The following is a 14,588-nucleotide window of genomic DNA, read 5'->3' on the forward strand; positions in this document are numbered from 1 at the left end:
CAAACAAACAAACATCCCCCCCCCCCCCAACATACACACAAAGAACAAAAAGAAACCTAACAAAACAAAACAATAACAAAACAAAATTATATTTCTTAAAAACACAAAATTATATAGAGGTAGTCTATATATTTTAAGATACCATAATTGCTAGCCTACAGAGTTTATGTTAAAGCTAGGAAATCGTCATTGAGTATTTGATTTAAAAAAAAAATACATGCTCATGCATTAAGAAGTATTAGAATAATTAATGAGGAAGGATGATAGTAACATTGATTAATTATTTCATCTGTACCTCGCATAACATTGAATCGATCCAAGTCTGTATGATAAAATATGTCAAAATAGTTTAACTAATACTTCAAACAATTTTCATATCTTATTTACCTATCAAACTCATGTCCAGTTCACCTCATTGTAAAACATAAAAAAAGATAAATATGGGTAATTTTTTTTTTTCAATTTTTTTTTGGTTTTTTTTTTTGCAAGTCATTCTGAACCACCTAAAAGCACATCAATCACTGCATTCCTGAACAATAACAAACATAATAAAAGATGCATAAAACATAATAAATTAATCGTGTTGTAAAACCAAAAATTAAAATCAGAGATGCCAGACAAATAACATTAATCAAAGTGATCGGGGTAAGAATAAATGAAGGAAGAGGATTTAAAAAACCAAGAGGAATGCAATCATTTTCTTGACTATGATATCACGTTACAGTTCGTGATAATTTATTGTCTGAAATAGGATTATTCCTACTAATCAAGTTTTCGTCTTCAAAATATTTCCATTCCTTTCTTTAAATATGTCTCCGTGAGCTTTAATTTTTACACCCAAACGGCTTAGCATGTGCTGTGTTGACATTTAAATTTTCGAACATTTTTCCATTTTCATTTCGAAGACACTTTTCTTTATAACTTATGATAGACAATTTTAAGGTATCAGAACCTGATATTTCTTTACTTCTCCATTCGACTGAAGGCATACACTGCTTAGAGTCAAAACCTCTTGTTGGTATCTTTATCTAAGTGTGCTCCCTTCATCATGGATAAAGTCAACCTTGCTTAAAGTCAACAAATCTGTCTGGTTTGGCTGGATCCCACGATACTCAAGATAACAGTGATAGGCTGCTCTTACCCTTTCTTGCTATCCCACCCGTCAAAATGCTAAATCGTGAGGCATCAATAACAAACTTGCTTATTTTCACAATAATAGATAAATTACAATTTCAAAATATCAACAAATGCAAATCTTAATAAAAGAAAACGATTCAATTATAAAACCAAATAGTAATAGTGTGAACTCTATCAAAAATTGTGATTTTAATCATTCAAATCATTAACAACTGTGCTGAAAAGTCTGAACAATTAAAATTTGTGAACACATAGAGAATACTACCTGAGTCATATAAATCCAAAGGGCTCTCTGAATGACGCATGTAAAATAATTAGAACCATTTTTAGCCCTTAAGAACAAATTCTATGAAATTTATAGAAGGACAGGGACCTGCCAGTTTGATGATCAAAACTAATATATAACAGTCTTCTATGTAAATGAGCAAATGCAAATGTGTTTCATTCTCTTGAATTAGTAAAAAATAAAATAATGAAAACACGCAATTCAGAATCCCGAGAATATCAAAGGTAATGGCAAGGTGTAATCAAAATTAAGTTCCCGTACCCTTTATCTCAAAAGAAGAAAAGAAAAGGATATATGACATTTAAACATAAAGGACAAGTTACAACTGTTTTTATATTATACCAAGTGTAAATATAAAACATTTAAAATAACGAGAATGATCCAAACTTTTATCTTGTCTAAATGAAACAATAGATTCATATACAGTCACGTCTCTCCACAATCCATATGTCTCCACCATCCGGACAGGTTGCCTGGTACGGATTTTTTATCTCTTTATTTGTACACTTTAGGGACTGATTTCATTATCCGGATGTCTCTGTAATCCGGACAAAATGCTGGTTACAGAGGTGATTGGATTGGTGAGATGTGACTGTATTTTTAAAAAAGCCACTGTAACAAAAAGACAAAATGTAAAAACCAACACTCACCAAGATATCGATTTCTGGCCTGACGAGAATGTGACACAAAATAGGAACTCTCCCTTGTCTTCTCCATTGCACCAACATTTTGTAACTGTCAAAGGATGAGTATTGTATGGATCATTTTTTGGGGTTAAAATATTCTGACTAAAACGTTTTACGGTGTTATGTTCATCTTTTAAAACATTCAATTAATTTTACAGAAGTCGATGGCAAACAAAACTTAATCATATGATAACAACATTATCTAAACTAGATGCATTCATTTTCCATGCATAAAAACAATTTCTCTGCTCCTTTAAAGTTAAAGCTACAGAAAATGGTATGAATTCTGATTTTCTGAGAATGTAAAAGAATATTTCTCAAATTTTTATCACGATTAATCACTAAGACATGTCAACAAAGTTGAAAGCTACAATCTTCCACTCTGACTAACTCTCATTGGATTTCAATATGTTTATATTCAAATACAAATACACAACTTGGAGGACCAGCATAATCTTAAATACATAGTTTAGGGCAATGTCGTTCGATTATCATTCATCCCGTAATGCTTCTTCTTTATTGTCATCTGTAAATACCTAACTTTTTTCATTTTTCATTGTCCGTGGTACTGAGTCTCCTTACATCATTTATTTATCGTTACATCACCATGTCTGGGTCCTATCGGCATAATTGACCAATCGTCTCAAACCTGCCGGGGTGGAACTAATGCTTAAAATAGACTTTTTAAGCTTGTCTTATAAAATTTTTGTTAAAATAAATTTATGCCTTTATTGATGTGAATGAGTTTTGTTTCTTCAACTTTAAAAAAAAAAAAAAAAAAAAAAAGATAGCGGCATAATGAATAATCCTATTATATTTTTTTAATAATGAAAATGTTGCTGCTTGAAAAACTGGAAGAAATAAAAAAATATGAGGATATTGAATGGAAACTTCTATTTAATAAACGAAAACAGATAATGTGGACGTTTTGTTTACCCATCTTAACAACGCCATTCTCACATCTCTCATTCACCTTTAGTGGTCCATTCATCATGTTTTGTTGATAAAGGGGAAAAACCCGAAACGCCATTATCTGTTCTTGGTTATTAAATTGAAGCTACCATTCAATTTCCCATTGTTCTCTTAATTCTTTATAGTCCTTGCTCATGATCAATTTGGTGATCAGTAATGTAAAGCTAGAGACATTATTATTGTTGAAAAGTTTCACACTATATTCAATATATATTCATAATGATGCGTGCTTCATGATCAACATTCTTACCCTCGCATCGGAGAGTTTGTCGGTGATAGTTTGCACTGGTTGACCTTGCTGTGGATTCATATGATCCCTTGCTTTCTTTTTACTCAGGGTACTGGACTTGATTCGTTGAATCTCGTTCTGTGTACTTGCATTCAAAAACTTGAAAGAGGATTTGGATATGGATGCGAGGTTATAATGGATTGTAACATTAAATGGTTTTTCTTATCTGGTCCACAGCAGAGACTCTTACTCTTAGTTTTATAAAGAATGTATCATATTTACCACAATGAAAATACAATGAGTAATAGTGGGTTTTTCATGAACAATATAAAAAATTTTAAAATAAACTAATGAACTCATTTAAATTATTAAATGTACTTTAATTTTAAAACTTCAGGACTTTAACAACAGGCAATTAAACCCAAATACAGATAAATGGATAACAACAGAATATTAATGCAATGATAATAATGATGATTATGACAATAATGATAATAATAATAATAATAATAATAATAATAATAAGAAGAAGAAGAAGAAGAAGAAGAAGAAGAAGAAGAAGAAGAAGAAGAAGAAGAAGAAGAAGAAGAAGAAGAAGAAGAAGAAGAAGAAGAAGAAGAAGAAGAAGAAGAAGAAAAAGAAGAAGAAGAAGAAGAAGAAGAAGAAGAAGAAGAAGAAGAAGAAGAAGAAGAAGAAGAAGAAGAAGAAGAAGAAGAAGAAGAAGAAGAAGAAGAAGAAGAAGAATGACAATAATCATGATGATGATGCTGATTTTGACGACGATGACGAGATAATGAAGATGATGATGATGATGAGGACGATGACGATGATGATGATAATGATGATGATGATGATGATGATGATGTGATTCAAAATAATAATACATGAACCCTTTCATCAAAGTAATGTAATTATATTCATATGGTGCCAAAATCCATTTTTTATTTTTTTTTCCGAAGCTGTGATTTGTACTAATCACTTTAGTCGATAAGTTAACATACTTATCATGTTTAACCAAAATTTAAGACTTAGCTTACCTTTTTCCTTTCCATGACTGGACTATTAGACAGTTTGCTAGTTGAGGATGAGTTCAATGGTTTCCCCTGACCATCAGACATTGCAGCACCATTGATACCTTGGGCATCCATGCTGATTGTGAAAGTGTTTGTGTTATTCAAAGTTTTTCCCTTCCCCTGTATAGAATCCTCTTCCAGGTTATGTATGTTACACGAAGACGTGCTATGATTGTCTGCATTGTGAATCTTAGAACCAGATTTGGAGTCTCTATTTTTTCCTTTCAGAAATCTAGATTCACCATGAGAAGAATCTTTCATGTCTTCGTTTTCATTATTATCATAGTCTGTATCTTCTGACCCAAGTCGGGATTTTGAACCCGGATGTAACGAGGTGTTGGAATTTGCATTAAAGTCCAGAATGCTTCCTGTGCGAAAATCTGCGAAGGTTGACATGTGACGATTATCTGAAGAATTTATCCCTGTCTGCTTTTTAGAATCTGGAAAACCATTTTGATCCATCGTATAATACTCAGACGATGAATTGTCCACTGCATTTGATTTTGAAACACCGGAGAGGTTTGCTTCATACTCTTCTTTACCTCTTGATAATTCTGACCTCTCGTTATCAGTGTATTGCTTTTGTTGAATTTTTGAGAATTTGGAGAAAGTGTTTTTGCTTTGGTAATTTTTCTTAGAATCTGAGGACTGTAAAGGATCATTAGAAATATTTTTCTTCTTAGATTCCTTGAGCACCTCTTTATCTTTAGATGGGTAATCCACTTTCATAACAGACTCTTTGATAGTGGTTGGTTTAATTAAACTATCCTCAGTATCAGCACAACGCGAATGTTCATAATCCACATCCATACGATTGAGAACAATGGTGTTTTTATTATTACCACCACTACTAACACCATCTAAGTCGGAAGTCCCAAAAGAATTGTCACTATTGTTTTTGTTGTTATGTATTGTTGCCAGTGAGTTGGATGTTGCTAGAGCATTGTGGCCATTGCTGGTGCTGTTGTCAACCGTAATAGTGCTGATGTCAGATGCTTGGGCACTTTTCATATTGCTGCGAGTGCTGTTGGCTGTGGTTTGATTTCTTACCTGGATAACATGACCAAATGAGAAATAAAATAAGAAAAAGTTATTTTCTATTTAGTAAAACAACAATTTATAATCATTATTGGTAGTGACTGTTATAAAATTACTTGACGCTATTGAATAAATTGAACCTGTACAATAATGGGCAGTTGTTGCATATTCTTAAAATACGCAAAGGCATGTATTACATACTATAGAGAAATAATGCTTTTGATTGTCAAAAGCACGATAAATTATTTTTTGATCAGCAGAAAGAGTCTATGTGGAGGCCTGGCTTGAATAGTGTCCATAGCAATTATAGATGCGATGCTTTCACAATCAGATATAAAAATTGAAAACTGAGATGATTGTAAAAACACAATAAAAACAATGAATGAAATCCATTCCAAATAAAGAGAAGAAAAAAATTTAATATACCCAGAAATTGCCAACATATGTATAATTATTCATGAACATAAAAAAAACCAAATGATGTTTTTAAAATTAAAACCAGAGTTAGTTTAATGTTTTTAGTATCCACATTAATCTTTCACCTAGTCAAAAATCAAAATCAAATTCTAGATGGTAAACAATATCACACTTCTTTCATACATCCAAGACTAGAAGAGTAGGAGGCTGACACATTGAAAAAGAAATATAAAATTTACCTGTTTTAAATATTTGCTGGTAACAGGTACATGCGTTTCGTCATCATCGTCACCCTCACCGATATCCATTTTCTCAGGAAATGTTTGATTCTCTGCATGATCCATGATAGATCTTGTTTCATCCTTTATACTCACTGTATCTCTGTTAAATTAAAATAAGATTATAATAATTAATATTTTTTGGTTGAAGAAATATTTACACGTCAAAGACTTGCTCTTTCCTAAGCTTATTTGTTTCCTTTCCTTTTTTGCTTAAAAAAAAAAAACGGTAATGATTTATGTTTTATCACTGTTATAAAGGATTTAATCAAAGTGAGAGAGAATGGTAAAGAGAAAGGCGGAGAAAGAGGAGAGAGAGAGACAGAGAAAGAGAGAGAGAGAGAGAGAGAGAGAGAGAGAGAGAGAGAGAGAGAGAGAGAGAGAGAAGAACACAATGGTAACCTGTCTTCCTTGGCGCTTTGGCCATTTTCAGTCTTCCTTCGTTTACTAGAGCTGTGTCCACTGTTTGATTTAGGAGGATGTCTTGGGTTCCTGTCAATGGCGCGCTCCGTCTGGAATACGATATGCTCTACACAGTCATCCGCCAAAATACGATGGGAGGGATCCAGTCGGAGACAAGACTAAACAAAACATAAAATAAATTACACATTACTTTAATCGACTATCATGAATATGTATAAATACATTGACAAATTTGTGAACAGTTGATTGATTAAAGTCTGGATTTGTAAAAACAAAGGTAAACTCAAATTATTCCAAACTCATAGGTGAACATTTTCAGGTACAAAACCTTAAATCAATACAAGGCACACATTGTAATCATTTCTACAAGTTAAAAAAAATAAAATCTTGATATGAATTCCATCATTGAAAACAAAAGGTCCTAAAATAAGGTTCATAAGATTGTCTTAATCGTTCATTGCTGTCTTTGTGCAATTTTAACACTTAAAGTGTCTATCTCTTATTCTAAACACATACAAATGATACATTCATTTTATTTTACAATAAAGATGAGTATGTTCGATTCTTATGAAGAGCAAATACAGTTTTGACGACCAATGAAAAGAATTAAAGCTGAAATCATTAAACATCCTTAAAAGAAGATGGAATTATCCCAAAGATAATTTCAATGCCATCATCATTAAAAATCATTTCCTCCAAAAACAATGCAAACACAATATAGAAAAGTGATGAATTCATCGCATCAATTGATATCAACAATTCACAGGAAAGTAGACAATGGATACTCCATTATACATGAAATATTTTTTTTTTAAAATCACCTTCATAAAGTCTAATGCAACACTTGTCAAAATGCCGTGATAGTGTTTGTCTAGAGTCTTGGGACGCTTGACGGCAGGAAACTGGGTACGATACAATATACATTTTATTTAATGAGAGGAGAGAGAGAGAGAGAGAGAGAGAGAGAGAGAGAGAGAGAGAGAGAGAGAGAGAGAGAGAGAGAGATTGAGAGAAAGAAAGAAAGAAAAAAAAAAAAAAAAGAGAGAGAGAGAGAGAGAGAGAGAGAGAGAGAGAGAGAGAGAGAGAGAGAGAGAGAGAGAGAGAGAAAAGAAAATTATTTAAATTTCATGTTCATGTACCGCATCCACTTAAAAAAACTTACGCTGTTATTGATTATAGAGTTTTACAAAGAATATAGCCTGACATTTTCGAGAAAATGAACATATGGCAAGTGATGAAGAAGATAAAGATAATGATGACGACGACGACAATGGTGATGATGATGATGATGATGATGATGATGATGATGATGATGATGATGATGATGATGATGATGATGATGATGGTGATGATAACGATAATAAAGATAATTTTGATGATGAAAGAAATATATAGTGTTGATCAAATTTATAACAAAACACTTTGAATCATCATCATTTGAAATCATCCAATTATTTGTCCTCCTCCACCTAAACCACACCCACACACCTGTTGGTAATAAAATGGCAGGGCATGAGATAATGGTACCATGAACATGTTAATTCATACCTTTAAGCCATGAAATCTAGGATTCTTCAAGAAGATTTTCATCTGCTCTTCAGGTAAGGGTCCCAGGATTTTCTGAATAACATAAAGCTGGTCAATCTCACTGTCTCCGGGAAATAACGCCTGGCCGTCAGCAAGTTCTCCCATAATGCACCCCACAGCCCAAATATCTACAGACTTTCCGTAAGGTGCACTGATTTTAAAACAAGAGATTCAATATTTAGATTATCTCAGAAATCAGACAATGAGAGGTTTAAAAATATTACAAGAGAATTTGTCAGAGGTACACATTTTTTATGTAAGACAGTAGTGGAAGTTAACATTGTAAAAATTATGTTGGAATATCAAAATATCAAGCCTGAATAATTTGGATAATTCATTGAAAATTTGAATATTCTAGAAAATATAAGAGCACCAAACATTCAAACATCACTTCAATGGTCATTGAAAATGGTTCCTTGTTCAGAAAAGTTGTACTTACTGATCTATCTGGAAAAACAATGTTTAAAGTCTGGCTCTCCGCATATCTTACTGTATGTGGCTGAGGTAATTGAAACGACAATCAAAACTTCGAGTCGTCATGCGCAAAAAGAAGATAGCACATCTTATTGAAATACGTCGTTGCAGACTAATATTAACTGTTTAGTGCAATATCTCCATATGATGCGACATCCCTCTGCTCGTTATACACTACCCCCTTTTCCTATAATCATAGCGGATGTAATTGAGTGCCCAACCAGAGGGGAGTGATGGATACTGTAAGAATTAAAAGCTCTTTAAAAGCGCATTTAAGCGCTTAGAGTCTGGTGTCTCGGAGTTATAGAGCTATATAAGTTTTCAGCATTATTATTATTATTAAGAATGCGACTATGAAAGGGCACCTCCAATAACAACATTATAAGTACTGAATAGAATGGAAATCGAGAATGACCTGTAGGGAAAAACGGAAATATTTAATTCTAAATATTATGAGAATGCTCTAAACACACACACACACACACACACACAGACACACAAACACATACACACACACAATGTGCATTATTACTTTGACGTTGATACACTGTAACTTACCCAATTAATAATTCTGGAGACCGATACCACCGGGTGGCTACATAATCTGTATAGAGACCATTGGCACCGTTGTTGATGCTTCGGGCAAACCCTAGAAAGCAAGAAACAGAGAAAAACGTTGTTTTAGGCATACATCTTTGGTGGTGGTGGTGGCGGGGGGTTGAGATCATCTGACTTCATTGATGAAGGAAGTAAAATCGGTTGAACTTTTTTAATGGCCTTTTTTTAGGGGGGGGGGGGGGGCATCAAGAAGATGTTAAGAATTGCATAGTATCCTCAGACTAAGACCCTGGTGCTTACAAAGAGATTTCTGTCGAATGTTTAGGAGTCAAATTCTGTCATTTTATCTTTATTTTTTATTTTTTTAAATTTCTACATTTGATGATTGTGCCTCGGCTTGAAAAGTAGCTAGACTACTACTTCAAATAAAAAATTACCACAATTTTTTGATGGACTCTGAACATTTTAGATTAAACTTTAAAATTTATAGCTTCTCTGCAACATATTTCTTTGCATATTTTCCCTCACATACAAAATCAATAATTTCTGGTAAACATGTTCCTGTTAATTGCAATCTTATTTCCTCTTCCTCATGAACTCGTGGGCTATCTTTTTAAACATGCATATACTCTTTTAGGAAAATAAATGAGCAGGAAGTAATAGAAGGTATATTATCCATTATTCCGTGAAATAGAAGTTTGCTTCCGTTTGGGCTCAAAAGGTGTGTGGGGGGGGGGGGGATTTTAGATACATGTGTATAGACTTATTTAAATTTTGAAAATGGGCTACATGGATTCAAAAATCGATACTTAAAGGTGACAATTCAATAGCAAAGTGAACAAATATCAGAAATGGGCTAAACTATTTTTGTCAATGAAGGGGGACTTATTTTTGGTTAAGTATTGGATTATATTGAAAACACTTTTTTGTTTACCCTCTGACAAGTGTTTTTAATGATATTGCTGCATTATTTTCAGATGATAAATTCACTGACCCAGACAATTCTTTTGATTCCAACACGTATAAGAAAAGGCATATCTTGTAGTAATGAATATGAATTGGCAAGCCCTGCTTTGTTCCAACATAATAGGTGATTAATATGCAGCAATAAGAATATACAAGGGATTTTAGAAGGAAATATGTGGTGGTCTGACGTTTTTGAGTAAAGAGATTGGGAGTGCTGAAAAGAAATGTAATAAAGGTGACAGTGGTTGATCATTATCAGCTCCTACCGCATGCACCTTTAATGCATTGTGTAACGTTATTAATTAGCAGTGCTGCATGAAATTTAAATGGATTAAAGGTTTCTAATTTCTAAAGAATTCAAAAGGACAAAATATACATTTTTATGGAACAGTTTGGTGATATAAGTCAATATGAAAAAGACAACGATAAATATATTTGTTTTATTAAAATTGAATAAAATGATTTCATACCAAAGTCACAAAGTTTTAGAATTCCATCTTTGCTGATCAACAAGTTTTCTGGTTTGATGTCTGAAATATGGAATATGAAATATAGTATACTAATGTGCTGATGTATCTTTGATGGTGATTATTAACTTGACAACGACAACGATGGGGACATAGACGATGACAACGGTGATGATGATGATGATGATGATGATAATGATAATGATGGTGATGATGATGATGATGATGATGATGATGATGATGATGATGATGATGATGATGATGATGATGATGATGATGATGATGAATAGTATTATAATTATGTCAATGATAACACAGTCGTCGACGATTTAAAAGACAACAAAAACGATTATGATCGATTATTACAGTGACGTTATAACGATGGGAAGACACCTGTAAACAACCAATATCTAGTTATACCTCTGTGAATAATATCCCTAGCATGGCACCAGCGTACTGCCTTGGCCAGCTGGTAAGTCAGACTCCTGACCTTCTCAAAGGGAACACCGTTGGGGTGGGGCTCCAGTAGCTCCAACATGTTCTGAGAAAGACACGAAAGTAAACAGGTGAGTTTCCTAGGAAGCCCCAAAAAATTCAACATAGAAAAAATGGAAGGGTGAGGAGGTCATTAGACATATATTTTAGATTTTTGTTAGATCCAACAGTGCAATGTTATGTAAAAGCAACAACACTGAAAATGTTCTTTTTGGGAGCTTATTTACTTATTCATCTATTTATTTCTCTATTCATTGTCTTTTCGTTTTGTTAATTTAAAAAAACTAATAGCAAAAGCGGCACACCAAATCTAAAAGGAGAAAAATGCTGAAAAAGCATTAATTTTGTTTATTTGTGCAACCATCACTATCCGGCCTTATGCGCCAAAGAGAAAGTAAAATAGAGGAAATTGCTCATCTCACAGAAATTAGAGATGCAGATCTGAGGAGAAATGCGTCATGTTTCTTACCTCAAGGAAATAAGTTCTCGAACATATTGATGTTGTGCGGTTATTTAACAAACTCACAGCCGGTTATAACGTACCGACACACAAAACTGTGTAACCTTAAACGTTTATAGCCTGATTTATATAATTTAGTGAGAACTACTCATAAAAATAGCTGGCTAAAAAGAATAACAAAGAGCTGGGTGACGTCAATTTCGTTCCTTCTATATTCCAACATGAAATAAGCACAATGCTCTTGTCGCCAGGTCGCAATAACTAATTTACAAGGGCTCACTATGTTCAATGCGCTTTACAATGCTTTATTTCTTCCCCAAGTCATATTGAACCAAATGTCCATTTCATACCATGTAAGTCGTCTGTCTGGCGTCTTTTATGTAGCAGCACTCTTGCAATATTTCGCAACTGTCCATACCTTAGTACTCATTCATATCTAAGTAAAATGGGATAATTTGTCTTTGACCAAGCACACAACATCGGGGCTATACACAACACAGTGGGGCAGTATGGCTTCGTACCCGAAAGGTACCAAGTTCGATCACCCGCCGCTGCGCTGTGTGGCCTTGAGCAAGTCACCTCGCCCTAGCTCAATTTGTGGCAATGCACTGCGGTTGACGCCTGTGTTAATCCAGTCTTCCCTTGGAATATACCCTAAAGACACATTTCCCTAAGGGATGAATAAAGGGAATTTTATTTTTATTTAATTTTATTTTTCATTTTTATGTTTTAAAAAAAAATCATGCGCAGTCAATTATTGAGAAAATCAAGACCCCTATAAAATGTATTAATAATTAATACCTTTTCTACATATTCAAAGACAAGGTAGAGTTTTCCTTTTCGTTTGAAAGCTTCTCTAAGCTCCACAATATTTTCTTGTTTGAGTGCGCGGAGCATCTTGAGCTCCCGCATCGTGGTGCGGCGTACGTCATCATTTTCTGGGGATGAGAAAAGATGGAATGACAGGCATATAATATTATTTACCTTTTTAAAAAGACAGCTTGTTTTGTATATTATGTTTTGCGAAACAATCGCTAAGTTGCAAAGCCAGATTGTTTTCATGATATGAATAGAGCGTTAGAAAGAAAAAAAGAAAGAAAGAAAAGAGAAAAGGAATTCCAATGCCCAGTGAGAGATTAGAAAATTTTGAAGAAGACACTTAACCGTTAACTGTAAGATTAGATTAATTTCAAATCTTATTTTCTTCCATTATTAATGAGCAATTCTGATTTGAAATAAATTAAGTTGATAAAAAAACGTTGATTGAAAGAAAGTTGGTTACAACTGCAGAGGTAGAGGATAATTATTTTCACTATGAGAGCAGTAACAGTGTTACAACTTCGGAACCGCTGAAGTCGTATTTTGTGAAAAAGGTAAGATGTATGTGGCCTTGTGGCCTTTTCCAAGGACTAAAGTTTGCGCCGCCCATAATGTGACTAGAACCAAGGGCCTAGAGGTAAAAAAATCGAGTGTCCTTTCACAAGACCATACAGCAGATGTAAGAGAAATAATGGCAATAAAAATATGAATAAGCTCTATTAAAATGCGATGCAATATTTAATTTTTTTCTTTTTCTTTTTTTTTTTTTTTCAATTTACGTTTTATCTCGCTATCTCCTGATAAATAAATCAAATAATTTTTATTTATATAATTTAATTAATCAATTAGTTAATAAATGTGTATATTTATCTATTTATCATTACGACCAATCAAAGGGCCATTTGCAAATGGTTATTATTATTATTATTATTATTATTATTATATATTATTATTATTATTATTATTATTATTATTATTATTATTATTATTATTATTATTATTATTATTATTACATTATGATAATAATAATAATAATAATAATAATAATAATAATAATAATAATAATAATAATAATAATAATAATAATAATAATAATAATAACAATAACAACAACATAGAAGCCCGCGTTCCATGAACAAAAAATCGATATAATTTGGTCCTCAGAGTATACACACCCACCCACCCACACCCACACACACACATCCACATCCACACCCACATACACACACACACATACACACATCGTATGCCATTCCGAAAAGGCCCAACTGCTGTGTCCATGTATGTTTGAAAACCACCGTACGTGGTGCCGGTCAATAATCATCATTCCGCTGATTGGTTCCGTGTTCGATAATTTACCATACAAATCGAATAGCCCTTAACCAACCATTTCCGCCAGTCGGCCGACACCAGAGAGGACCATCATCACCAAAATAACCAGAGTTAAAACATAATAAACTCATTAAAAAAATAATTAAGACAAAAAATCCTCTTGTTAAATCAGTATCCGAAAAAAACACACAAAAAAAAAACAAACAAACAAACAAACAAAAAAGAATATTAAAAAAAAAAATAAATTAAAATTAAGTTTTTATATAGCGCAATATCCACTAAACGTGCTCAAAGCGCTTTACAGATATTGCAGTCCCATCTGTGAGCACTGCCTTAAAACAGTATTATGTCGGGATTAATTGAAACCTAAACATTGAATTTAGTATTAAAATGATCAGAAATAAGATGTTTGAGTTGTTTTGAGTTTGTTTTATGTGGGTTTTTTGTTTGTTTGTTTGTTGTTGGTGTTGTTAGTTTTTTGTTGTTGTTTTGTTGCTGGATTTTGTTGTTGTTGTTTTTTAATTTAACACGTATTTTTTCTTCACAACAATGAACAGAAAATAACCCCGAGTTTGATCACATTCGCGACTACGAATTCAATTTCCAGCAAAACGATTGGATGTCAGGTGGTCAGATGCTTGGATTGGATTCTTAAAATGAGTTCGTGGTCTACTGTTCTGAAACTCGCATTCGGACCGGCAGCTCCTTTTTTTTATATTCCCGCTCTGAGCGACGTAAAGTTGAGTTCTTGGAAAATGCTCTTTACTCACATTTTCTCATCGTACTCAGGTGTAAGATGAATACCAAGCCATTAAGAGCACTGTCTTTGTCGGGGGAAAAATGTAATACCGCCTATCAGTCTTTATAATAATAATAATAATAATAATAATA

General features: G+C 33.2%; 1 protein-coding gene across 9 annotated transcripts in view; it reads right to left on the reverse strand.

Annotated features, from left to right (window-relative positions):
• LOC144971117 (uncharacterized) overlaps window positions 1-14,588 on the reverse strand; it is a 65,964-nt gene that overhangs the window by 14,998 nt on the left and 36,378 nt on the right. For 4 of the 9 annotated variants that reach the window (XM_078911530.1, XM_078911526.1, XM_078911532.1 and 1 more), the window contains 11 exons: window positions 12,348-12,484; window positions 11,012-11,132; window positions 10,595-10,654; window positions 9,159-9,249; window positions 8,088-8,277; window positions 7,361-7,441; window positions 6,519-6,697; window positions 6,078-6,219; window positions 4,348-5,433; window positions 3,332-3,469; window positions 2,074-2,158 (listed from right to left, as the gene is read on the reverse strand). In XM_078911530.1, the coding sequence (XP_078767656.1) occupies window positions 2,074-2,158; window positions 3,332-3,469; window positions 4,348-5,433; window positions 6,078-6,219; window positions 6,519-6,697; window positions 7,361-7,441; window positions 8,088-8,277; window positions 9,159-9,249; window positions 10,595-10,654; window positions 11,012-11,132; window positions 12,348-12,484 (2,310 nt within the window). Of the gene's footprint in view, window positions 1-295; window positions 323-1,402; window positions 1,430-2,073; window positions 2,159-3,331; window positions 3,470-4,347; window positions 5,434-6,077; window positions 6,220-6,518; window positions 6,698-7,360; window positions 7,442-8,087; window positions 8,278-9,158; window positions 9,250-10,594; window positions 10,655-11,011; window positions 11,133-12,347; window positions 12,485-14,588 lie in introns of all 9 variants that reach the window. The other 5 variants (XM_078911529.1, XM_078911523.1, XM_078911525.1 and 2 more) reach the window with 2 other exon arrangements.

The sequence above is a fragment of the Berghia stephanieae genome, chromosome 4 (genome assembly GCF_034508935.2).
Source record: "Berghia stephanieae isolate SIO BIC M18660-M18661 chromosome 4, UCSD_Bste_1.3, whole genome shotgun sequence".
In the NCBI taxonomy this organism is placed as follows: Eukaryota; Metazoa; Mollusca; class Gastropoda; order Nudibranchia; family Aeolidiidae; genus Berghia; species Berghia stephanieae.